Source organism: Paroedura picta, chromosome 11 (genome assembly GCF_049243985.1).
Source record: "Paroedura picta isolate Pp20150507F chromosome 11, Ppicta_v3.0, whole genome shotgun sequence".
NCBI classification, from domain to species: Eukaryota; Metazoa; Chordata; class Lepidosauria; order Squamata; family Gekkonidae; genus Paroedura; species Paroedura picta.
The window spans coordinates 39,738,536-39,764,769 of record NC_135379.1 but is presented as its reverse complement, the minus strand read 5'-3'; the positions used below and the strand labels follow the sequence as shown (position 1 = coordinate 39,764,769).

General features: G+C 42.1%; 3 protein-coding genes across 17 annotated transcripts in view; 1 reads left to right on the top strand and 2 right to left on the bottom strand.

Moving 5' to 3' along the window:
• Positions 1–10,323, bottom strand: part of NEK11 (NIMA related kinase 11) — a 111,440-nt gene extending 101,117 nt beyond the window's left edge. For 3 of the 5 annotated variants that reach the window (XM_077303604.1, XM_077303608.1, XM_077303609.1), the window contains exons 1-2: positions 10,211–10,309; positions 6,579–6,814 (exon numbers count right to left, since the gene is read on the bottom strand). In XM_077303604.1, the coding sequence (XP_077159719.1) occupies positions 6,579–6,748 (170 nt within the window). In that variant the 5' untranslated portion in view covers positions 6,749–6,814; positions 10,211–10,309. Of the gene's footprint in view, positions 1–4,629; positions 4,700–6,578; positions 6,815–10,210 lie in introns of all 5 variants that reach the window. The other 2 variants (XM_077303605.1, XM_077303606.1) reach the window with 2 other exon arrangements.
• Positions 10,324–10,380: 57 nt separating this feature from the next.
• ASTE1 (asteroid structure-specific endonuclease 1) lies at positions 10,381–22,854 on the top strand. 4 transcript variants are annotated; one of them, XM_077303600.1, is made up of 6 exons: positions 10,381–10,488; positions 12,114–13,438; positions 16,037–16,247; positions 17,170–17,365; positions 19,638–19,934; positions 22,386–22,854. In XM_077303600.1, the coding sequence occupies exons 2-5, from the start codon at positions 12,134–12,136 to the stop codon at positions 19,930–19,932; spliced, it is 2,007 nt and encodes a 668-aa protein (XP_077159715.1). In that variant the 5' UTR covers positions 10,381–10,488; positions 12,114–12,133; the 3' UTR covers positions 19,933–19,934; positions 22,386–22,854. The 4 variants fall into 4 exon arrangements, with proteins under 4 accessions (XP_077159715.1, XP_077159718.1, XP_077159717.1 ...); XM_077303602.1 differs by lacking the exon at positions 10,381–10,488 and adding an exon at positions 10,804–10,947; XM_077303601.1 differs by lacking the exon at positions 10,381–10,488 and adding an exon at positions 10,804–10,957.
• ATP2C1 (ATPase secretory pathway Ca2+ transporting 1) overlaps positions 19,491–26,234 on the bottom strand; it is a 59,414-nt gene continuing 52,670 nt past the window's right edge. For all 8 annotated transcript variants that reach the window (XM_077303598.1, XM_077303599.1, XM_077303594.1 and 5 more), the window contains 3 exons: positions 24,271–24,366; positions 23,881–24,022; positions 19,491–22,559 (listed from right to left, as the gene is read on the bottom strand). In XM_077303598.1, coding sequence (XP_077159713.1) covers positions 22,429–22,559; positions 23,881–24,022; positions 24,271–24,366 — 369 coding nt within the window. In that variant the 3' untranslated portion in view covers positions 19,491–22,428. The remainder of the gene's footprint in view (positions 22,560–23,880; positions 24,023–24,270; positions 24,367–26,234) is intronic.

Genomic DNA, 26,234 nt, shown 5'->3' with positions numbered 1-26,234 from the left:
AGGTCCCTTCTAAACAAAGTGCCTTTTCAACCTCAGTTCCCCTCTGAGAAGTATTTGTAGAGAAGAGCCACCGGCTATTCTTTGATAAAGTAATTCTGGAGTTCACTTGAGGTCTGTTTCATTCAAGTTTTTCACTATGTAACAAAGTCAAACTTCACCACCTCATCATCAAAGTACGTGAATTGTGCAAGTCATCTTTGTCATAAGTAGAGTTGGATGGATTCAATCCATTTTCTCTTGACACTAGCAATGACAAGACAAAAACACATTCTAAAGCAGCTTATCAAGAATGACATTTCACATTTGAGAGCGAGAAGAAATTTCTATCACAAAGTATAACACTGGTTCAGAAAAGAATATGGTGATCTCAACCCTCTCTTCACTCCTCCCCAGGTCTCTCTCCTTCTCTTTCTACATTATATGTCATTTTATTTTCAGGCAAAATGTTGCCAAGGAAAATGAAACCAACATGATTAAAGGAACAAATGCGGTGCGACCAACGGGGAGTAATTTGTTATTGTATTAATCGATTCAATTTCAGCAGAATGTTCTTTTCGGAATACCTTCAGAGAAACAAAACAGGCAGCTAACACAAGGATTTAACTACACAAAAACCCACTGATTGTATCTTGGATATTCATAAGTTGCAGAGTGCCATCCACCTTTAGATTTCATTTCAGTTGTAATAAGGAGGCCTAAATAATTGAGAGACACGCAATAAATTATTCAGGTGAGTGCACAGTTCCCAAGGAATCCTGGCATGAGTCGGGATTAATGGTATAATGCAAGTCAGAGGCAGAAGTTGTGCTGACACCCCACTATTACCACATGCAGGAACGGTGCTGGGTGCTTGGCGCTTCTCAGCATGCCCCTTCCACCGAGGGGACATATTAACACCTCTTGAATATTTATGGTGTTGAAGTCCCTACTGCCTGCTGTGTACTTCTGTTGCTTGGTCGTGCATGCCTATAGGACAGTAAGATTTAACTCAAAAGCTTCTTCTTATGCAACTGATTAGGTCTTTCTTTGCCCAGAGATGATAGCAATGTCTTCCCAGTGACCACTATTCAATAGCACACTGATACTGAACCAGCATAACTAATAAATAATACAGATATAGACTAATTGGAGAAATGCCCTTTTTAAAAAGAGGGAAGAAACTCTCGGGACTTAGAGGCAGTACTGATGAGACAGGTTTGTCTTGGAAGCCTCTAAATATTGGGAAGACAAATAGCTTACGTATACTACAAACTCAGATCCATCTTCAATTGGGTTGAACTGTCGTTTCCCCCCCAAAAAACATTCTGGGAATTGTAGATGGTTAACAGCGCCATCCTAAGGGGAGTTACTGCTTAGGATGACACTGTAGGGGTGCCAAAATAGTTATTCCTATTCATGACAGAACTATAGTTCAATGCAGATAATAAATACGTTTTAAAGAAGCTTAAATCTTGGTGTAGTTCTGCTTGATTTGACAGCAACATCGGAAGGAACAGAAGAGCAAAGTTTGAGTCCAGGGACACCTAAAAAGTTTCATTCAAGGCGTAAACCTTCGTGTGCATGCACACTTCCTCAGACACAAGAAAATGGGAACCACCAGCTCACACATATAGGTAGAGGCTGAGCAGTAGATCAGCTCACAGCATGGTGAGGATGTTTAATGAATTCAATGACCATAAGGGAATAACAAGCCAAGTTTACAAGTTTATCATTTGTCTGGGTTCAATTCTGGTGGGAAAACCTAATGAAGGGAATTAATATAGCAAAACTGGAGATTAAGGAGCAGTTGCTGAGAGTAGTTTCAATGTTTCTTGTACTGAAGGCTATATGAAATGCTGAATATCTGAGATTGCGCCAAGAACACAATCCATATCATGCCTTTTATTAAGACTATAACCCAAGGACTGATAACCAGAACTTTTCAAGTTAGATTTTTTTTTAAAATAGAAGGGTTTTAAAAGACTTTTGGAAAGGAGAATGCAACAAGGCTCTAAAGCGCAGCACCCAGAGATCTGGGCAGACTAGGAGCGAAAAGCAGCCCTTCTGTCCCCCCAGTGAAGGCAAAGAAAGACGGGAGGTTCCTGCGGAATTTGGGCCATTTGCTTCTGCTGGTGGTTACTCCTGACACCCACCTACCTGTTCACCAGTGAAATCTGCTCTTTGTTTGCCTGCCTGAGGGCAGTGGCAGCAAAAATTCCTCCTTGGGCCTGCCTACCTGTTCCTAGCACCTGCCCACCTGTTTGTTTTTAGTGGGGGTGGGGGTGGGAGGAAATAGCAGTTTTTCATACCTGTCTGCCTCGGAGCAGCAAGGGGAGTAATTCTGGGGGGTCCTCCTGGACTTTCCCCCAGAATCACTAAGACTGTCCCTCTCCCTGTCCCGGTAGCTACACGTTTATTATTTGCAAAGTGCCAGCATAGTTCATTTGAGTAAACTTGCAAAGAAAGGTCCAGAAAAGCCAGAAATACAGTTTTATCTAATGCTTTAAATACACCTTCCACCTTAAGTAATGTATAGGCTGCATACAATGTGCATAATTCACAGGGGGAGACCTCTGGTTTCTTCATACCAGTGTGTAGCACAGATTGCTGGACAATGTAAATGGAAGGAAGCAAAATGTCATGTGATTGTGCAGCAATAAAAGTATCCCAAGGAGCTGCTCAGCATCTATTTCCCACCCCATGCTGGCTGCCTGACTGCCTGCAGCTGCCTTTTAGTTGTTCTGCCTAAATTGACAATCGGCCAGCAAGTAGCAGCTGGTGAGCTCTCTTAAGCCAGCCCTCATTCTGTGCTGTCCAGTAGCTAAAGAGGAAGGAAACTTAGCAATAGGAAGTGGTGTACTAGGGGAACCCTAGAAAGAAAACAAGAATGCAGGAGATCAATAGAATTAGCAAGCATAGAGATTTCACAGTCATTTAGGTGGTGCCTCTTTGTCCTCTGATCACCAGCAACTCTCCAACTGCTCTTTACTGAAAGTCTATGATTGTCGGATAAATTTATGTGGCTTTAAATGTAATATATCTCTGCACTGTGAAAACTAAGTTACACCTTATAAACTCTACTTTTATTTGAAGAGATGCTTCATTGCAGTAAGTTCTGCATCCAGCACGAACCTAATCCGCCAAAGAAATGGTATTAACTGAAACATGTCCTACAGACATAGATCATCCCACGATTACCTTTCACACCGATACTTTTATTTAATCGATGAAATTGAAGTCCTCAAATATTGAGTTCCTTTTCATATAAATAATAATGTAACCATGTAACCCTAGACGGAGTTAAATCCTTTAAAAAGTCCATTGACTTAAATTATGCCCTTTTAAATCCATTGACATTTTTACTGTAAATTGCACTTCTCCACTCAAAGAGGCTTGTGGGACTTATCAGGCTTGTGGAACATGGGGGTGGCCTCTAGTCTAGTTGGCTTTAAAATGGGATTGGATAAATTCACTGATGGCCAGTCCATCAATAGCTGCTAGCAATGAGGACTGTCTCTGTTAGCCACTCCGGGAATACCAATGCTGAGACATCTGGGGAGAGGCAAGAACAGGGGAGGATGTAGACCAGGGGTAGTCAAACTGCGGCCCTCCAGATGTCCATGGACTACAATTCCCATGAGCCCCTGCCAGCAAATGCTGGCAGGGGCTCATGGGAATTGTAGTCCATGGACATCTGGAGGGCCGCAGTTTGACTACCCCTGATGTAGACTTTATGTCAAACTTACAGGCCTTTGGGGGTATCTAGAAGAAAAGAAGAGTTGGCTCTGTTTCACACAGCTGCCAACCAAGTTGCCCTGGAAGGTCAACAACAAACAGTGATACTAGATGAATAAATCTAGAATCCAGAGGTCCCTTTAAGTCCAACCAAGTTTTATTCCAGATATGAGCTTCCTCAGATACAATATGATGAAATGGAAGTAATCAGTTCATACTTACAGGTGAGTGTGAGGGTAAATTAACATGCAGCGTAATGAAAATGGTTAACAGATTCCAGAGATAAATGGGGGAAACCGTAATTTGGATTTGTTTGTATTCACTTGTGATTGAATTGCAGGGGAAACATCTAGGGCAGGGGTGGCCAAACTGTGGCTCTCCAGATGTCCATGGACTACAAATCTTCTGGCAGGAACTCATGGGAATTGTAGTCCATGGACATCTGCTGGCAGGGGCTCATGGGAATTGTAGTCCACAAATATTCTGGAGAGCCACAGTTCATGCCCCATCCTCCTGCCGCATTCTCCCGGACTCCTCCAGGCCGGGTGTCATAAATCCATATATCCTTGTGTGGGTTCCTGTCTGCCTTTGCATACCACAGCATCCCCCAGCGGGACACTGCTATCTCTCCCACTTTTAGTGACCTTGCTTGTCTCACTGGAGTCTCAATAGACTGTTAGTTTAGATCTAAGCTGGGCCATCTGGCTCAGCAGGGAATCTTTGTAACTTTTTGCAAATGTACCTTTCCTGCCATTTCGATTCCTCATCCTCTCTCCCATGTTTGGTCCCCCCTATAAGTACACCCCAATGTTCATTGTATCTTTGTCTCTGCCAAGGCGATTGTTCAATGAGTCTTGGCCCACGTTGGCTGTTGTAGTAGTTCTGTTCAATAAAGCCTTTCTTTTGGATCCTTACTCTGCCTGGATCTTGGAAGCTCCTTTATCACAGACTCTGCTCGCTGACCTCTGCCTGATTCTTGACTGATCTAGGGTTCAATAAATATGTCTACATTAGGAGAATAACGGGCGACTAGATAATCAATTGCTGACAGCAGTTAGCAGAGACCTTGCCCTTCTGCCCCCTGCCTGTCCTCTCAAGCATGGAAGCATCTTTGGGCATCAACTTCTTTAAAGCACAGCATTTGGATACTAGATGTCCACTACGTGAAACAGGATCCCTTACTGGAAGGACCACTGGTCCAATCCAGCACAATTGATCTGAAGTAAGACAACCAAGCACTGATCAATGGATCAAAATGGGGATCTAAAGTCATGTGTTGTAGTATTAGACATTAAAATTACAATATTTATTTATTTTATTGGATTTTCATTAGATTTTCAATTAGATATGTTACATATTATGTTATATTCCCACATCAAAATGACTTTTTCAAGAAGGCAGGTCAGAAGCCAGAGGAGAGTGGTGGACTTAACAAAGCATGGCACCAGTGGCTCTGTGCCTGCTTCATAACATAGGAAATACATTCAAACATGGAATACCACTGGAAGCATTGAAAATATAAGAAGACATGATTCTGTACTTCAGCAGCCGGCAACCACAAGTGATTTTAGGCAGAAGGAGCCTACCTTGGCATTCCTGGGAACTGAGCAGCAAATGCTTTATGACCCACAGCAATTCTAACCTTTTGTCAGTGCTAGTTTGAAACCAGTTTTGCTAACCCAAACGGTCTTGGCTTAAAACAGAGATGTTAAAAGGAATGCTGATATGCCTGTCATATTAGCGCAGAAGCGGACTGTTCATTTTTTCTGCTATATTAATAGTTAGGACTCCTATTTTTCCTAAACTTCATTCATATCTGCTGTATATGATGACAAGGTGTTAAAGGATCCACTGTCAAATGTGCAGCTCAGGTTAAGTAACAGTTTTGGCAAACGCTCTTGCAGCATCTCAGTTGCTTTATTGTGGTGTGGCTCCCCCAAGTGCTTCGCTGCTCAACAGCAACTGGGCTTCAGGACATGTTAGAAGCATTTAGAAATCACAGCAGTAAGGAAGGCTTTCTCAACCAGGGCATCATGAAATCCTGGGGTTTCCTGACTGCCCTGGAAGGGTTTCTTGTAGGGGTGGGAGTTAATTAATTTTTAATATATTTTTTAAAATTTGTTAAATATTTATCAGGTGATATGACTATATATGGTCATGTCGACCAACCCACTCCTCCCAAAATGACTAATGATGAGGCTGGGGGGTAGGAAGGGGAGGGGCCCCAGGTAGCATGTAAACATCTATGTTTCTTAACTGAATTTTACACCATCGTGCCACTTCTGGGATTTCTCAAAGCCTAAAGATTGTTTCAGGGGTTTCTGCACAATAAAAAAGTTGAGAAAGGCTGCAGTCGGGGGGGGGGGGGGGTTCTTTGCTTTTGTCAGCTCAAGTAGTTGCTACCTGACAATCTAAAGCAGGGATAGTCAAACTGTGTCCATGGACTACAGTTCCCATAAGCCCCTGCCAGAGTTCGCTGGCAGGAACTCATGGGAATTGTAGTCCATGGACATCTGGAGGGCTGCAGTTTGACTACTCCTGCTCTAAAGCATTGTTAGGTATGGCCTAGCAGACAGCCAAAACTGAGTTTGAAGCAAAAAAATAACTTTCTTGGGAATGAACAGGCTGCAGCAGCAAAGGAAAGAACTAAATAGAAAGAACAGAAGTGTTTGAGAAAGTGTAGAAGAAAGTGATGGGAAAAGTTGGAATAAACTAGAGGGCCTTATATCAATATTAGGTTACATCAGCCCCAGCAAAAACAGGTTAAATGTTGGGTGCAGACAAACATTGCTCTGTTGTGATCCATTACTTCTTTTTGCGGACAAAGACCTTAAACAAATCAAACAGACCAGCATGTTACTTACAGCTGTTCTTCATCTTTTGCTTTTTTGTCTTTAACTAAGTAGACAGTTCCAAAGCTTCCCCGGCCAAGTTTCTGCTGAACAGTATATCTTCCTGCAATCAATGCCTTTGAGCAAGTAGAAATTGGTGTGAAAGAAGGGCCATGATTGACAATTTCCTGGAATCTCAACATTTCTCCACACCTTGTTCTTATATATTGATATATTGAAGACCAAATGCTCCTTTAATCCCAAAGCAACTACAAAAAGAGGGGGGGGGAATCAAAAGTTACAAATCTTTAAAATACTGTTTGTGTAAGCTTAAAGGAGAATTTCTTAGGATATAATATCAATGTTATCAAACACTAGTACAGTGGTACCTTCTTAATGCCGCAACCCTTTAATAACGTTCCTCATATTGTGGTGACCTCCAAACCATAAAATTATGCAAATGTTCTTTCACAGAAATTAAATCGAAACTGACCAATGGCGTGAAGATCCATTATTCATTATTATATATAAATTGGCTATAAATTGTATATAAATTGGCGGACGCCTTCAGGAGGAGTGGTAACAGTGGCGGTGCCCCCCCCCCCCGCCACAACCCCTGTGAAAACGTTGTTCGATCCCCAAAGGGGTCTTGACTCCCAGGTTGAGAATCACTGCACTAGTAGAAAAGCCAGTTTTGAAAATTGAGGCAGGCTGCCTGGGCCAGCATGACAGAACACAGCTGGAAACCTCTCCCCCCCCCCAACTCTCCTGGAAACCAGGAGACTGGGAACAGAGGTTTGGCTGCAGCAGAGTGTGCTGGGACAGTCTTCCCTGCCATCCTGGTGGCCAGGAGTTCAGGGAGCACAGTTCTGCCATGACAAAATGTAGTAGAGCACACCTGGACAGCCATCCCCAGCTTACCTCCTTCCTCCGCATATAGCAAGTACTAGGAAGTGGTATGAGAAGGTGGAGGAGGGGGTGGGAAAGAGCCTCTGACTGGCCATTAGTGGGGGAACACCAACACCCTATTGGGTATTTCTTTTGATATCTATTTTCTTTTTGATATCTATTTTCTGCTGACATCTGTAGAAGGCAAGAATTGTGACAACAATAGAAGATTTCTGCCTTTACTTTGTGTAGACTAAAGAGGAGCAATTTCTTCTCAGGTTGTGTTCTATGTATCTATCCTTGCCACCCACATTGTTGATATATTTGGTACAATTTTACTCCATCATTCCTCAAAGAAGCTACTGGGGGTGTACATTATTCTTCTTTCTTCCATTTTATGATCTCACAACAGCCCAGTGAGGTAAGCTAGGCTGATAAAGAGAACGAATGGCTCAAGGTCAAACAAGATCGAACAAGTTTCATGGCAGAATGAATTTGATCCTGGGGAATCTCAGGCTGTAACATGGGACTTACTTCTAAGTAGGATTGCTACCACATGATCTTAGCCCAACAGTCTGACCACACGGTAAGGCTTCGCCATACGCCATGCTTCTTTTAATTGGTGCATGGTTATACGTGTATCGGCTTTGATCGTGTCAAGCCAGCGGATATATATATCCTACATGACCATATATGGTAGTATCACTCAACAAATGTTTAACAAATTTAAATAAATAAATATTTATTCATTTAAATTTGTTAAACATTTATTGGGTGATACAGCCATATATGGTCATGTTGACCCACCCCACTCCCAAAATAGCCAATGATGTGCTTGGAGAGGGTAGGAAAGGGAGGGGCCCCAGGTGGGCTTCCCAACCGTATTCTGCATGATTGCACCACTTCTGGGATTTCTCAAAGCCCTAAGTATGTTTCAGGGGTTTCTCAATGGTAAAAAAGTTGAGAAAGGCTGGCTTAAATAGTAGCTTTCTTCATATGCATCAACTGAGGCCTATGAATATGTAATTTATAACAATAACACCATGTGTGTGAAACTGTTCTGACACCCAGCTGGCTGAGATACTGACACATCCTGTGCCAAGGACTTGTACTTGGCCGTGTGATTTCCTAATGAAGTACAGCCAAACTTATAATTACTGAAAGCGATGTTCACAATAGAACAAATGAACGGTAATCTTGGCTTGAAAAAGAAAACATTTTAAATGTGACAGAATATGAGCATCTTTCCAATTCCCTGCCCTCCTAAAACAGAAGAGAATAACAAAAATAATTAGTGCATTAAGGCTAACAGCTAGGAAAACTCCTGTGTCTATAATTCTCAGTTTGCCTAATGAAGCCAAGGAGTCCACAACACAAAAAGACCTGCTAATATTTCAGACTTGTTTTCTAAACCGTCCATATGGTATACAGCTTCTCATATAGGCTTTTACATATTCTATGCCATCTGTAGGGCTAGCTCTACTAACCTACAGGGCTGATATTTGGATTATAAGGAAGTAAATATGTGAAGCATCTCAAATAATCCAAATGTTACACACACATTATAGTTATCCAGCCATAGGCTAGCATATATGTGTAGTACATACCGGTGGCCCCATAATTTGGACTACTTATCATAACATTATTTTTTATCCCAGAGATCTTCCCATCTGGTCTTCAGCTACACCCTAAACTGAACTTCATTAGATTCATGTCAGTTCACTGAGAACACATTCTGTCAGTTTCCAGCTTGCTCTTAAATCTGTCACGAAACTGGCATGCATGGAATCCTTCTAAAATAATGTTGGTAGTGATCGTTTATAAAGCAAAAATAAGTAAAAACTGGGCATATTTACTGAGATTATTGGCATAACAGCCTCTCCAGTCACAGTTTGAATGAATAAATAACCAGTGTTTTTGCCAATTATACAGTCAGTCCATTGGGCTATTTTGATGCAGGCATTCCATGACTGCATTACAAGGGAAAGTGTCAGAGACTATTTAACAAAAAACATCCAGTTTTTAAGAGAGTGTCTTCCGCCCATCAAGGAAGTGTTTAGTTGCAAGGTTTCGCGAGGATGCAAGGTATCCACTTCATACCAAAAAACGCAATTTTCCAAGATAACAGCTAGGGTTATTGCTATATTTAAAATTGGTGTTAAATGTTCTCTAGAAAGTGTATGCCTTATAAATACACACTAAAATGCCCATACAGATGCCACCAGTGTCATAACCGCTGGAATGGGCTTCTAGGAATGGAGGGACATTCCCTCAACACCTCTGAGCCTCCCTCCCTTGTACCCATACACTGACCAATCATGGGCCTCTTAGATTGTTACAGTCATTGCTAGAATGCTATTTTCTGTTTATTGCGATTATTATTACTGTTACCTTCATTTGATACAGCCACAGAGATTGATGTACTGTTCTTTGTTCCTCATTCCATGTGAACCCACCTGAGCCTTAGGGCAGGGCAGTATACAAATGTAATAAATAATCAAACAACCCCCACTTTAGCCCCTGTGGTCAAAGCCTGCTTAAAGGGTAACCAACTCAATACGTAAAACCATGGCAGCACTCGCCTCTCCCCTCCACTCCCCCCTCACAACTATCTTGCAAGGTAGGCCAGGCGAGGCCCTGGCCGACCGGCTTAAGGTGTCAGTTAAGCACGGAGGGACACGAGCCCAGATTTGGCTAAACCACGCCGGCTGTCAATGAGCAGCGCTGCAAAGGGAGACGGGGAACGGAGACGGGGGACGGAGACTTTCCCCATTTACCTTTTCCAGCCACTCAGCCACGATTTGACGGGAGGGGGGGAGAAAGAGAGAGAGGGTTCTCCCGCCCCTCTCAGCCCCCCCTTCGTTCTGAGCCCCTCCGCTGCAATACCCCCCCCCCTCGCTTAGCAATGTTTGGTTCCCGTTGCCCGGCGACGGCGCGGTGCACGACGGGGAGCGAGAGGGACGGAGCCAGAGGGGAAGGGGCGGGGTCGCGGCCGCCCTTCCGCTGGTCCCGCGCTCCAGTCTTCCGGCGGCGCGGGGACCTATTAAGAATGCAGGTAACGTCGCGCCGCCCTCCGCAAGGCGAGCGACCCAATGGGCGGAGGACGGAGGAGAGCACGCCTCCCGCTTACGCGCCGGGGGTGGGGGGTTCCAGAGCCGCTGGAGGGGCTTTGCAAGGATGCCGTGGGGCGAGTTGCTTCTCTCGTGGTCCTCCCTGCTGGAAATGTGGCTGTTGCCTGCAGGGCTGCTGTGCGAGGCGTAGGGCCACGCGGGGGCTCTGCAGAGGTCCGCGGACTACAATGGCCATGAGCCCCTGCCATGGCATGGCAGGGGCTCATGGTCATTGAAGTCCGTGGACCTCTGCAGAGCCACCACGTGGACACCCGTGGTGTAGGAGCTCTCTACCAAGGTGGCCGACCCGGAAGGAGGGACAATTCCTGGAGGAAGGGCTGCATTTCTAAAACTGCAGGTGGAAGGGTGTGTGGTTTGAGAAGCGTAACCCAAACGTCCCTGGGGTAGGTTCTGGTGAGTAGCCCTGTGGGCCTGAAGCAGCAGGAGAAAGTTCGAGTCCCCTGGCACCTTTCAGACTAACCCAGTGTTATTCGAGGAAGAGGTTTCGTGTGTAGGCACGCTGCAACTGAGTTCATGTCAAAGTGGAGTTTGTCTGAAGACATGAAGGCACAAGAAAGCTTAGACCCAGAATTAAGCTTTGTTGGCCTTAAGGTGCCACTGGGCTCAAACGCTGTTCTGTTCCTTTGGTAGCGGCATGATGGACAGAAATTCAACAATGTTTTTCCCATCAGGGCATCACCTCCGCAAAGAAAAGCCAATGGGGCCAACTAGAAAAAGAGTTGGATCTTATATGATGCTTTTCTCTACCCAAAGGAGTCTCAAAGCGGCTTACAGTCACTTTCCCTTTCCTCTCCCCACAACAGACACCCTGTAAGGGAGGTGAGGGAGCAGAGGGCAATATAAGCTGCTTTGGGTTCTCATTGGAGAGAAAAGCAGGGATACATATCTCAATAGATGCTGAACCTGAGTGCCAAAACACCCTGAAACATAAAATTTTGTATCATCAAAGGGGAGAAGAAGAGACAAGGGTTGTAGCTGGCCAGGAACATAAGTGCTTGAGGGGCCCTTGCTCCCTTGTGTGGGAAATGGGCCCTGAATGTCAAGCAAAGTGGTCTGGTGTGCTGCTGCTTGGCATATTGCTTGGGGCTGGTCTTCTCCTGTTCTGTATCTAGTCCAGTTGATAGTCAGCCTTGGTTTAGGTGGCACCTCTTGTTATCACATGCGGAGCTGAATATAGATGGCACATACTTTAAGAAACATTAATGAGCACCTAAATAATGGACAGTTCCCACCATCAGTCCTGAGATTGTGACCTTGGACCAGTCATACACCCACAGCTTAATTAACCCACACCACAGGGCTGGTGTGAGCATAAAATGGAGATAAATGCAAGCCATTTATGGTCTCCAATGGGAGAATGGAGGAAGTAAATAACATTATCGAGGTGAAAAGCAGTTGGTTTACTATAGAGAATGCTGAGTTTGATATCTAGCACAGGTTGATGGAAATGGATCCCAACATGCTGTGTAGTTTTAACTATTGCTACTTTACTTGTGCTGTTTATGCATTGCTTTTCAAGGTATTCTCCCCCTCCCCTGTGTTTTAACAGGAGCATTTCATGCCATTAAAATGGGCATTCAGGGAATGATGAGCTATGTAATGGAACACAAACAATTCTTTGTTGACCTGCAGTTGAGGAACACAAAAGTAATAATTGATGGAAATAACCTATATCATCGACTTTATTTTGATTCAAATCTCGACATTCGGCATGGTGGGGATTATGACTCTTTTACAGAGATTGCACACAAGTTTTTTGAAACACTGACTCTGTGCGACATAAGACCATATGTTGTGCTAGATGGAGGAAGTGATGCGTCTGATAAGAAGTTCACGACCTTAAAGGAAAGAGCTCAGGAGAAGATCTTGTCAGCCTTTTCCCTCTCTCATGGTGGTGGGGGAAGTGTTTTACCTTTGCTTATCAGAGAAGTATTTAAACAGATCTTAACCAAATTACAAGTCCCTTTTGTCCAGTCCTTTTCAGAAGCAGACAGGGACATTGTGTCATTAGCCAATCACTGGAATTGTCCTGTGTTGACTTTTGATAGTGACTTTTGTATTTTTGACCTAAAAGCAGGCTATTGTCCTCTGAATTACTTTCAGTGGAGAAACATTTGCATGTGCGAAGAGTCACGGGACTGCTACATCCCGGCAAAGTGCTTCTCCTTAGAGAGATTTTGCAAGCATTTCGGCAATATGAACAAAACTCTCCTACCCCTTTTTGCGGTGATGAGTGGCAACGATTATATTAACCTGCCTGCTATGGAAAAGTTCTTCAGCAAGGTACGCCTTCCTGTCGGAGGCTGTGGAAACAAATTTAAAAAGCACATCCGTATTCAGGGGCTTCTGAATTGGCTGTCTGCTTTTAGTGATCCAGACGAGGCTATAGAAAATGTGCTAAAATATCTTAAACAGCATGAGAAAGAACAGACAAGACAGTTTCTCTGTGTTTCTATGGAGGAATACGAACCGTCCGATGTCAGTCTGCAAGACTTTTTTCAGAATGGCCTTTATGAATCAGAGGCAGCCAAGAAACAAGAATTACCTCCGTGGATTCTGAGTGCTTTTGCCAAGGGCCTTCTTGCACCTTTCATTAGTGATGTCCTGATACTAAGAAGAACAATTCTGCATGCTCAGGTAGAGAATATACAAAGGCCTAGCAGTCATGTTGCTGCTCTGTCCATTCGACGGGTAATTTACGGGCTGCTGCTGAAAACTTCAGAGAGTTCATGCCACACCTCTGGAAAGAAACATCCCATTTCATCCTCTCCCACGCTTTGTGAATTTGACAGATGCCAAAAAGCACTCAGGAAGTCATTTGTTCAAGGAGCACCATTGCCAGGAAATTTTTGTACTCTGACTACATTAAATGAGGTAAAGGCTCATGATGACATATGACAAAAATTTACTAGCAAGGCTATATGGGATTTGATAGGAGCAGTTAAAGAAATGTAGATTCCTGATCACATTTCATTTTTAAAAACCCTAGCCTCCGTGGCCACAAAGATACAGTGGTTTGCAAAAGAATTTACCCCACTCGGTGTCTGTCCTGTTTTGTCACATCACAACCTGGAACTAAGTTGGGTTGGGGGGGTGTAGCATCATTTGATTCTCACAACATGCCTACCACTTTGAAGGTATAAAATCTGTTTTATTGTGACACAAACAGTACTTGAGACAAGAAAAACAGGAATCATGACTGTGCATTTCGTCCCCCAAAGTCAACTGTGGGGGCCAAAACTGAACACAGTACTCCAAGTGAGGCTGAACCAGAGCAGAGCAAAGTGGTACCATCACCTCCTGTGATCTGGACACGATACTCGGTTTGATACAGCCCAAAATCCCATTTGCCTTTTTAGCCACCGAGTCACACTGCTGACTCATGTTCAATGTATGGTCTAATAAGACTCCTAGATCGTTTTCGCACATGCTACTGCCAAGACAAGTCTCCCCCATCCTATATTGGTATAGTTTTTTCTACTTAAATGCAGAACTTTACATTTGTACTTATTGAATTTCATTTTATTTCGTTTAGACCAGTTCTCAAGCCTATCAAGATAATCCTGTATTCTGTTGCTGTCTTCAATTGTGTTTGCTACCCTTCCCAGTTTAGTATCGTTTGCAAATTTAATAAGTACCCCCTCTAATCCCCCATCCAAATCATTTATAAATACATTGAACAACACAGACCCCAGGCCAGATCCTATGAGGGGGTTCTGTGGACAAATACTCCATTCTCTACTGCAGATCTTTCTATCTCCTTTAGCATTCTCCTTGGTGTCTTTTTTGTATCTCTGATTAATGCCATCCTTGCCTGGTCTGTGAGCTTGGGAGGTTTGTAGTGGTGCCAAATCCTTTTCGTTATAATGGATTTAATGGGGCTCCATAGGATATCCAAAGTTTGGGATATTCACTTCTCCACAACTTTTTCTCTGACCTCTTTGGGGTGTTCTTTGGTTTTCATGTTGCTTGCTTAGTGGTGCTGCAGAGTCAGGGGCCTTTCAGGTCTATTTATACAGACAACTTGTGGCAGATCATATGCCAGTTGGATTGCATAGTGGTGGGCCCTAATTAACTAATTTTGTGAGTTCTGAAGTTAAGTGGTTGGACCAGATCTTATTTAGGAGTGTAAGCAAGGGCACCTTAAAAGTATGCATGCTGTAAAAATCAAATGGTGCTAACCTGCTCCCCAACCCAACTTCATTCCAGGTTGTAATGTGACAAAACAGGACAAACACCAAGTGTGTGTGTGAATACTTTTGCAAACTACTGTATGCATGACTATACACAGGAAATTGCTGGTGAAATCTCAGGGGCTGCTGAATAAGTTTTCTAGCCATCAGAAGGCAGAAGCATCAATTGCTTATGCATTCTTGGACCAGCCCATGACTGCCAGCATGAATTATGTAAGTACTGAATTTGGCTTGCCTCTTATATCATTGTGCAGAATGGGACTGTAAGTCCCTCCTCTCTGCTTGCTCATAGCAGAGGATTTTCAGTCATTGGCTGCTGGGGGTGCCCATTGGGTATATACACCTGAGACGTACATATGAGTTGATTGGACATATTAAGGCGCTGCAGACCTACCATATCCCATTGGCTCTACACAGCAAGTACGATCTTGAAAAGGTTACCCAGCCAAAATGATGAATCTTCCTCAACATTCGCACTGCAGTTGGTGCTCTCTAATAGCAGTTTTGAAAACTGATTGCCATTGAGAATCTCATAATAGAATCATAGAATAATAGAGTTGAAGGGAACTCATGGGTCATCTAGTCCAACCCCCTGCACTATGCAGGACACTCACATCCCAATCGGTCATCTACTGTAATCTGCCACCCCTTTGCCTTCAAAGAATCAGCCTCTCTGTCTGATGGCTATCTAGCCTCTGTTTAAAAATTTTCAAAGATGGCGAACCCACCACCTCCCGAGGAAGCCTGTTCCACTGAGAAACCGCTCTGTCAGGAACTTCTTCCAGATGTTTAGACGGAATTGCTTTTGAATTAATTTCTTCCCATTGATTGCCCCTCTGGGGCAAGAGAGAACAACTCTGCTCCATCCTCCATATGGCACCCTTTTAAATACTTGAAGATGGTTATCAGATCCCCTCTCATTTGTCTCCTCTCAAGGCTAAACAGACCAAGCTCCCCCAAAAGCTAGATTGACCTCCACCCAATAACTGAAGGTTACAAGCAGAGGTCTGTTGGGGAGATATTAAAATACATATACATAGAACTTTTAGTATTTGGGTCTTTGGGGTAATGATCAAGCTTTATTAAAACAGGCTCTCTTGTCATAAAGAGGCAAATGAAAGCAAGCAAAATGCTTATGGGGGAAATGTACTTTTTGCAAATAGTATGACTCTGGGCAGACTCATTGGAGAAGGCTGAGGGTTACTTGACTGCAGATTCAACCTAATTAAACATTTGTTTTCTTCGAGTCTCTTTATAAGTTTGCTACTTTTGATTGCAGGTTCCCCTAGCAGACCGTCTGCAACTTTTGTTGGATACCTTGGGAGTGACAGCCAGTATCCTTGAGGAAGTTCCAGACTTGCTGCACCTCCCCGTGGCGGTGACCTGTTTCTGGATACGGTATTCGGAGCCCAAAGTGAAGTTGCAGCACATGAAGGCTTTACTACTTGGAATGGCATTTGGTGAATTACACAAAACACTAGAGAACCCAGGTAGGCCTTCAAGGCCCTTTTGAACCCTATTAAAAGTACTCTTTATTTGGACCTGAAAGTTCCTTCTTTTCCGTGCTTGGGTTTACATTATCAGTCAGCTTTTCATTTCAATTGGTGACTGATCTGACGTAACATGACAAGGATCTACAAAATACTGAGAGCCAGTTTGGTGTAGTGGTTAGGAGTGCGGACTTCTAATCTGGCATGCCGGGTTCGATTCTGCACTCCTCCACATGCAGCCAGCTGGGTGACCTTGGGCTTGCCACGGCACTGATAAAGCTGTTCTGACCAAGCAGTGATATCAGGGCTCTCTCAGCCTCACCCACACCACAGGGTGTCTGTTGTGGGGAGAGGAATGGGAAAGCGACTGTAAGCCGCTTTGAGCCTCCTTCAGGTAGGGAAAAGCGGCATATAAGAACCAACTCTTCTTCTTCTTCTTCTACTTTGCAAGGAAGTTACATGAAAAAATATATGATGTCCCCACTTTCTGTGACTCATCTGCAATGTTCAAAGGAATAGGCTTAGTACTCTTTGGGTTCACACTCCAACTTTGCTCATTTTTGTTTGAAAGGTAATGGATTTCATAGCAGAAAGGATTCTACAGCAAGGGGTCTTTGAGACACCAGGACTATGAAGTGGGTAAACTGCTTCCAGCTACATCTCAATAAAATGCCAGAAAGATGCAGATTCCATTGAGCCCCACTGTGCAACTTAAGTTATCCCCAAGGGAATATTAACCACTTTTTCCAGGCATCCCCATATTTTATATTTAAGAGTAGACAATTCAGACCAGAATGTAAAGCACAGACTTAGTTGGTAGGAGCTACTGCTTGAGAGATATGTCCCACAGCTTTCACACATCTACGGAAATTCTTGCTTAACACCATAGAAATGTTTCCTTTTGTTTCCCACTGTTATGTAGAGCCTGAGGGTCTTCATGCAGAAGTCAATAAAATAGTGTATGACCAGTTCCTGAAATGGAAGGATACGAAGTCACAAAAAGAGGTGCTGGAACTGGACGCTGCACACCTTTTCTGCCAGTGGCAGTGCTGCCTCCAAATGGCATTGTACCTCAACCAGCTGCTGTCTTCTCCTCTCCCTGAGCCAGATCTAACACGGTAGGGTTGCCTCGGACGACAAACGCAGTGGGGCTGATTTCTGAATAAGCATGCACAGGATTAGGAAAGAGGGACATAGAATTCCGTACCTTTCAATACAATCTAAACATGCCTTACTTCTCTAGTATATTTAGTTTATGTATTAGATACTTCTGAGATCCTTTGTCAGCACCTTCTCCATTTTTACAGATGGGACTTAACATTCTATGAAATCCAGTACTGGGATATTTCTTGAACCAGTTAAGATCATAATCAGCTGTTGCGATACAAGGCTGCTGCAACTATAAAGTAGCTTTAGCCCAATACATCAGAAATGTTTGATTCTCTCAGGCTGTATGAATCTTTTTTGTGGCACAAGAACCCCAGGAGATTAAGGAAATTTGGCATTAATTGAAGCATCAATAACATTTTCAGTTTGATGTTACTAAGTCATGTAGCATGCCATTTGTATAGTGTAGGGGTAGTCAAACTGCGGCCCTCCAGATGTCCATGGACTACAATTTCCATGAGCGAATGCTGCCAGGGGCTCATGGGAATTGTAGTCCATGGACATCTGGAGGGCCACAGTTTGACTACCCCTGGTATAGTGCGTTCAAAGGATTCACAGCATCTCATTAATTCTTACAGCACTCTGGAAAAGCCGTTATCTGTTTTGCGTCACAATGCTAAGAGATACTAAATCTACCTAATGAAGTTTATGGCTAAACTGGGACTTTCTGGTCCACTGTTATATAATCTCTGCTGTTTGCCTGCAGTCTTAAAAACACAGATCAAGCCAGAGTACAATCAGAAGGAAAGCTTCATGGTCATTGCTGGAATTACATAATAGCATCCAGGGAGAATGGCTGGATTCTCCAAATTTTAGTGGTGGACACTGAAATTCCATGCCCCACTCAACCATGAAACTCACTGGAAGACTTTGGGTCAATCACTTTGTCACCCTGATTTTTTTTAAAGTTTATAACTCAACCCTTGGTAGAATGAGGGGACTGCTGAATTTTCTATTCTTAGGGGGCATTGTGGGACCTTTAAAGCATGAAGGGGATTGGCTGCCTGGCTTGATTGACAGGTGGAAGAGTGTCACGTATATATTGCATTGCTCTCTTCCTCCATTTCAAGCAGGCAGTGTGAAGGGTGAGAAGTGCAAAAAGGCGGCTGAGAAGAGCAAGACAGGAAAAAAGTGAGGAGGGGCCAGGAGGCACGATTATATTCAGCATTATGCCATTCGGCTGGTGAAATTTTTTTGCGGATGTGCAGAAATGCCCTTAGTCTGATATGTTTTTGTTTTTATCTATCATGTTGAACCCTTATTATCTCAACAAATATCTACTTGGGTCCTGTGTCCAACTGAAAAACGCTGCATTGGGCATCATAGTTATGAGCTGCTGGATAAACTCCATAAGTAAAATAGATTAAGATGCTAATTAAAACTGGTACAGAAAGAATGTAAATTTAGAGTTTTTGGAGCAAATCATGGAACCCATTTTGTGTAAGTGGGGGAAAAGCAACACTCACGTGATAACTCTTTCATAGCAAAAACAATGGCCATGTGGTTCCTACAGGTGGGTGGAAACAGAGTTTGGGAAAAACAGCTGACCTATATCCGTTTCCTTGATTAATCCATGCTGTCTGACCTCAAGAAAAGTGAGAGGCCTCCAGTTCATGAACAGAAAAGCAGCAGGACAACAGTTAACCTGAGCCTTTACAAAGCGGCTGGGGCCATCTTGGTCCCATTCCCAGAATGTAAGTCGTTTAGCTAGATCAGAAAGTCTTATTAGGAGATCATGTGCCCTAAAGAAATAACTACTGTTATGACAGTAAACCTTTACCTAACACAGAACTGCAATAGATGAGTTATAGATGATTGTTCAATTGCTCTGTCCATGCCTGACTTCATGATCAAATTCTGTATCAGTTTTGTACAACCATATTTCTCATCATTCATCAAGGATATCTTCTCCTTTCTAAGAGTTACTGTCTTGGGAAGTGGCAACATAAAGTTTGGATCTTGTTCCCTCTCCTAAGAATCTTTCCCAATAACCAGTTAGAATAGGATTATTTTTCTGCTATTAAATGCTTTTGCATGTTTTTAAGTTTAGTCAACCATAAAGTCAAATGATCTGGGTTAAGTTCCTGCAACAAGCTGCAAGGCATTTTATTCCAGAGACACCACCTTCACTTGAGAACTACATTTGTAAATAAGGCTTGTAGGAAGAAAGCTGTAAGCTGTGTTGGATATGGAAAGTTAATTTTTTTTGTCCATTGCTGGCAGGCTTTACAATGGGACCCTTGTGCATAGGATCTACCATGAGCTTAAGTCAGCATCCACACCAGAGAATCTCCTCAGTGCATCTCCAAAGATGAACAAGCTTTATTGCAACATGGTACGTGTAGTGAGATGCGTCATACCTACAGAGTTCTTCCAGAAAAAGAAGGCCAGGTCCCGTAAGAAAAAGAACAAGCAAGCTGTTAAGCAAGTGCCGGACAAGAAAGAAGCTGCTACAGTGGAAGTTCTGCCCTCATGCAGTATTAACAACAGATTCACAACATTCACGATGGAAGACTAAAGGTACATTTCATTAGAGATAAGAGGTTGAAGTTAATGTATTATTTTCAGTGCTACTTCAAGTCTCACTGGAAAGTAGGACTCCGGAACCCTATGTGGGAATTCAGTGCTCTGTCTAGGTTGCTTTGCCAGCTCTAAGGTTTGGTTTTAGCTAATTCCAAACAAAAAAAAGTCACTTTGGGGAAGGAAGCAGGGTGTGGCTTCACTGAGTAAGATCATAACATTGCCTACATGGTCTATGCATAGTGGCCCAAGACACAAGCATAAACTCAGAGCAAACATACAAAACTCTATGTGGAATGCATTAAACAGAGCTACACAAAACTCATACATCCTTCAAAGAATTCGTTTACCCAGAATTCTGAGATTCTCAGCTTTTTCATTCTGAAGAAAACTGTAGCTCCAAAACTGTATGCTAAGCAAAACAAAACTGTTCACATTGTTTGCTATATTAGCTGTGAGTTTTATTTTTCAGGGAGTGACCTTCTTAACAAGGAGTGACATGTTTCTTTATTTCTATCCTTCCAGAATAATTCTTTCCAGTTTTCTACGACAGACAACCTTTCGCTCCCACTCCCTTACAAACATCCCAGGATAAAATATGCAAAACAAGTGTATATATACATAAAATGTATTGTAGAAGCTACGAAAAGTAGTGTTCAGGATATTTTTCACTTAGGTGCAGACTGTAATTTGCTGCCATAACCAGAATGTGATTTCACAATATTTCACTTTTGTTCTTTTTGAGTACTAGTCTATATAGAATCTAAATCTTTGTAACAGATTTACAGGATAATTATCAATGTTTCCCTGGGTTTGAGCCTAATACCTAAATTTGCATCAGCAGCCACCCAAACAGTGACTGAATTTGAGTCAGAACATTTACATTTTATGATGCCGGTCAAAATATTAAAAATGCCTGAGTGGGTATTAAAACAGTTGCCAGAGAGCACAGCATATGTCAGATAAAACATTTGTCACCTTTTGCCATAAGAAAGACCGCAAAAACCAAATGCTGTATTTCTCGAATATTGCCAGCTGAAGCAACAAAAAAGTCGTATCTGTAGTATGCTTGAAACTGGATCCCTGCTTATGAGTCTTAGGAATTAGTAGAAATGCTACTGTGTGTACACAAAAGTAGGAAGGTTACTGATCTTTAAAAAAAAATCTGGCTGTATTGCAAAGTTACTGAATGTGTTCTGACAGTTCCGGTGACCTTCAGGAACAACTTTTCAGGAGAGAAGTGGCTGCAGGAGGAAGGGGGAGAAGTCTTGTCATTCATCACACAAAGCCCTGAGAGCCATGTGAGCCTCTTTAGATCTTGGCTATAGTTTGAAAGCAAAATAACTTGGATAGATGAAGACTGAGTCCACCATACTAACACATGCCAACAGATGGAAGCGCTGTGATATTATTGAGATCTACAAATGCATTCCAGCTCCTTTAAATAGCCTTCCCCCAGATGACACACGGTGCCCTACAAAATAATATCCAAGAAGACAATAGAAACCACTTAGCAGGAAAATAAAATGAAATCAACAGTTATGTTAAAAGGGACAGGAGATCTGCCAAGAAAATACAGAACTCCTTGTCTTTTACATGCTTATTTAAAAGGGGGCTAACACAGCAGAGGTTCACTCATTTGTAGGATGTGATTAGCATACTTGGGGTTCAGGCTGCTGAATAGAAAACTGGCTGTAGAATAAAAAGTCACTGTTAAATATGTGACAAGGAAATGCACAGAATGAAATACAGCCTGCTCTGTCCAAAAGTGAAAAGTCACCCTGGAAATAGAAAAAAACAAATCACTTTCTGATTTGTGAACCAGATTCATTCAAGATATCAAGCTACACATCTGCACTTATTTTAAGAAAAGCAGACATTTACTTCAAAAATTGCAGTATTAGCCTTTTCAATCACAAAAAGAAAGAAAAGACAGGGATGCAACAGTGGTCACATCTGTGCAAAGAACTCAGGATACAAAAAATAGCACAAGGAACACATTGCAGGATAACCTAAAATAAATACAGGAGCTGAAATATGGCACTCTTGTAACGCTTCCTAGATCAGATGGAATGCCTTGAAAAATCAGCAGTAAAGTCCCACCACCGCCATAAAAGTAAAGTTTCTTTTAAAAATAAAAACTAGGATCTAATACATGTTTCTATACACATATACCTTTTTAAGAGCAAAAGGTGGGTCGTAGGCTTTGCCAGCTCTAAGGTGTTTTATAGTAGTCTCTCACATACTTACAAAGTTCATTCAATTTAAAAAGTAAAAGTTTTGTGTTTGAGGAAAAATGTTACCAAAGTTGCATAATTTTGTTTTGTTACTTCCTCAGCTGGAAGCTTAGAAGTCAAACAGTCTTTAAAATTACCAATGTTCATTTTCAGTCAGTGAAAGAGGAGGACTTGTCAAAAGCCCTTTATCTTCTTGTGTCACTTCCTCCTACAGAGACAGCAGTTTCTAGTTTTGCCAAGGAAGAATGCAATGTGCATCATACATCAAGAAAAGATGATACAGGCGAACTGATGTGTTTCTGGGTCTTCTCTCTGCTTCTTTCGACTTTCTTTATGGTCTCTGCTACGATGCATACTGAGGAGGTGAGCCCCAGAAGAAACAGCAAGTCTGAAAAAATGAGCAATACGATACGATTTTTAATGAGCTAGGGACACCCGTTCTGCTGTTTAAAGCAGACAACAAGCAAATCAGCTATCCTTAAAAGTTTCATATGGAAGTTTTACGAATGGGAATGAAAGAAAACCCACAAAATAAAGCCAACAGGAGAAAAGGACTCAAAAGATATGTTTGTTTTTCTATTAATGTTTAAATAATTCTCCATTTATTAATCGAATATGGAAGTGTTCCATTCTTTATCAAATATTGAAAATTATTAAATGGACCACTTATCAGTTTAAAATTATTATGGTACTTATGTTTTCTTTGAGAAATAGGAACTGTTTTACAGCTTTCTAATGCATCACAACGGTTTCCAAAATGAACCATTTTAAATAAATAAATGTGTTTTTCTCTGTCGTGAGTTCCTCAGGAGATGGAAAAGGCAAACCAGCGTTTTTGAGTACCCAAGAGACCTCAGATAAACTAAAGTAGCTCGTTCAGTGAGAATAGGTTTGCATTCAAATGTCATGACGTCAAATTCAACTCCAATCAGGCACACCAAACATTCTTATGACTCCAGCATTTAGATGTCAGGATGAGCTACAGCTTGATCAAACCAAGCTTTGTGCATGAGAGGAAGAAAGTAAGGGAGTTTAGGATTCAAACAAAGCAACAAGCAATGTTCATGAGTTGTGGCTTGATGACATCTAAGTGTACCCTAACTTCTGAATGATCATCTTTAAGATTTATTTATTTTATTGTATTTATATACCCCCTCCCTCTGAGGCTCAGGGCAGTTTACATGGAACGTAAAATACAAATACATGGAACTGATTTTTTTCCATAACATATAAATAACTACAACAATATTAACATTAATAACTGTAACAGAGGCACAGAGACTAAAGCAGTGCAAACAGGTCCAGGGGCAGAATGCATGAATGGATTTCTAGGAGAGAGAGAACAGGGGCCCTATAGATGTTGCTGGTTTCAGTCCGTCTCAATAGAATGCCCGGCAGAAGAGCTCCCTTTTGCAGGCCCTGGCGAAATTGTTTTAGCTCCGTCAGATAGCCACAATTAAGTGGATTATATTTGTACAGAAGTGGCAGGAGGAGGAGATGCTCCAGGTGGAATCAAGAAGCAAAAATTAAGGGCTGTATCTCAAAAAAATTCTGTAAACAACTACCGAAAAGAAGGTTAAAAAAAGAAATGATGCTCGGGTGTTTGGACTAATTCCATTTATTTGTGAAATGTTTTATTGTTCACTATCAAAACACAATGAGAACTTCATTTCTAACCACTTCTGAAGCTGAGTAAAGATTATCCTTACCTAGTATACTTAGACTCTCTGTCTGAAAGACCTTCTGAAGAGGGGGGAAGTAGATTACCAGTAGCTGTCCCATTATAGAGCCAAGGACTGCGTAACAGAACATTTTGTTGCTGCAGAGTCCAATCTCAAACACAGATTTAGTCTGCAAGTAAATAATGAACTGAAATTATACCTTTTACAGTTGCCTAATATATAACAACACTGTTTTTGGAATTATCTAGTATGTTGGAGCTCAAATAAAAGATTTTTGAATGCTCAAGTATTCCTTAATGATATTATCATAATAAGCTTTTGGGTAGATTATGATGCTGAATTACTTTAATAGTTAATACATTTTCATAACTTGCAAATAAGGTTCATATAGTACCTTTTAACACAACAGTCACATACCTGAGATCTTGAACTCAAAGCATTGAACATATCAAAAAATACAAAACAAGTGAAGGTCATTGTTGTATCTCGAGGTGTGATGACGTTGTCTCGCAGCTGACAAAAGGAAAGGAAGTTTTAACATATAAAGCTATCTGCAGATCTACAATAATGCATTTCCGACCCCACTGTATAACTAACAATCCCATAACCCAAGTTTTAGAACAATCCCTCTTGAATGCTGTCAAATGAGAATCTCATTCTGCATAGAACTGGTATCTACAACTCTGAAGTTATTTCCTGCTTTCCTCACAAATATATGCACATCTATAAACAGCATTTGCTGTCTACATTATTTGGCTAAAGCATTGGTGGGCAGAGAATGGGCGTGGCCAGTCCAGGTGAGGGCTCTAAAGGGAGCCTCCCGCGGTGGCACTGCCGCAGGGGGGGCCTTTCAAAGCCCGTTCCTAGGAATGGGCTTTGAATCTAGTATAATTTTAATAATACAATTAGATGTACCGACATCTACTTCTTAGTGTATCTTTAAACCTTAGACAAGCTGCTAGGTTGACCTCTAAATACCACTTCAGCAACATACACTCAGATTCACTCAAATATTTCAGTTCCCTCACAGGCTTCAGTATTGTAGCCATGAAGTCTGAAGGCCTATCTAAATGACAGCTATTCTGCTGTCATAGAACCTCTAGGATCTCTGAACTGCATTTAACATGCATTATGGAAACTATTTGAAATTCTTAGTCTCAACACAGAATTATTGTTCTCTGGATGCTTTGGGAGAAATCAAGGCAGGCAATATTAGCAAGGTCCAACCGATTCATATTGTGAATGCTGTAGGTAGCTGATCACCATCACCATGTCACCTACAGGGAACAATATGTTGAAAGGTTAACTCTGACTAAGGCGCTTCAACAGGGACAGGTCCTAGCTAGTGCCTGGAAAATGGGGCACACTACTACTATGGGCTATCTAGTACTACTTCCCAGTTACCATATGAGTTTTCAGTGCACTGTATTGCATTTTATTTGGGAGAGCCAATACCAAGATTATTGGCTTGGCACTGGGATGAACAACTTCTAATCATGGCTCGGCCTGGGAGCTGATGCTGCTCACAGTGACAAGCAGAGGTGACAATAAATTCTAGTATTACAAATAAATGAAAACAATGCCAAAGAGGTCTACATTTCCATAAACTTGTGAACCTCAGAAATGACTATCTCAGCCCAAACTTCCAGAGTTCAGAATAACGATTCTTCAAAGGCGGATGGGATAAGCGTTAGTAAAAGTACAACAAAAGTAACAAATGACAAATGAATATGGGAAGAGCCTCCATCCCTTAAACACTGAGCTAATCCAAATGGTCTAATGGTACAATGATATATAAACAATCCGGAATGTATTCATTTGGTTTTCTAGTCTTAGAGTTGCAAAGAGTGAAGGAAGCAGGTTTGGGCAGTCTTTGCTGACCACTGAAGAAGAGCAGTGTTGCAGAATACACAGCCTGCTTTAGACCCATACATGTTATAACATCCAACAGAAGTCTGATTATAAATAATCCTGAAAACCTAGGTTTCCGGACAAGAGTGCTTCCTACACCACATGCCAGCAGAATCCTAACATTGATAATCACATCGAGGGGAAAATTAGTACATTGAGGTCTCAAACAAAACATCTAAATCTCTAGCTTATACCTTTAAAAGAATACAACCCTCTGAGCAGGATAATTGTATCTAAATTATGATTGCAATTTTTTTTTATCAAAGCAGGTATTCAAAGAACTGGGAGATAGCCCCAAGAGCTTGAATGCACTCTGTGAGGGTTTTTTTTCCTTTGAATAGGAATCATGTCATTGATAATATTGATGACTGAAAAGCTAGGATCTCAAAAGCTGACTGCGACACAGAACGAGCAGGAGCACCGCAGACCCTCAGGTCTGAAGCCCTCCCCTGGACTCACAGAATTAGAAC

Excerpts from the sequence above, each read along its gene's own strand:
- ASTE1 (XM_077303600.1), top strand. The coding sequence starts at position 12,134 with ATGGGCATTCAGGGAATGATGAGCTATGTAATGGAACACAAACAATTC. Across the intron at positions 16,248-17,169 it reads CAAAACACTAGAGAACCCAG|AGCCTGAGGGTCTTCATGCA; the intron begins GTAGGCCTTCAA and ends ACTGTTATGTAG. Across the intron at positions 17,366-19,637 it reads CCTGAGCCAGATCTAACACG|GCTTTACAATGGGACCCTTG; the intron begins GTAGGGTTGCCT and ends CATTGCTGGCAG.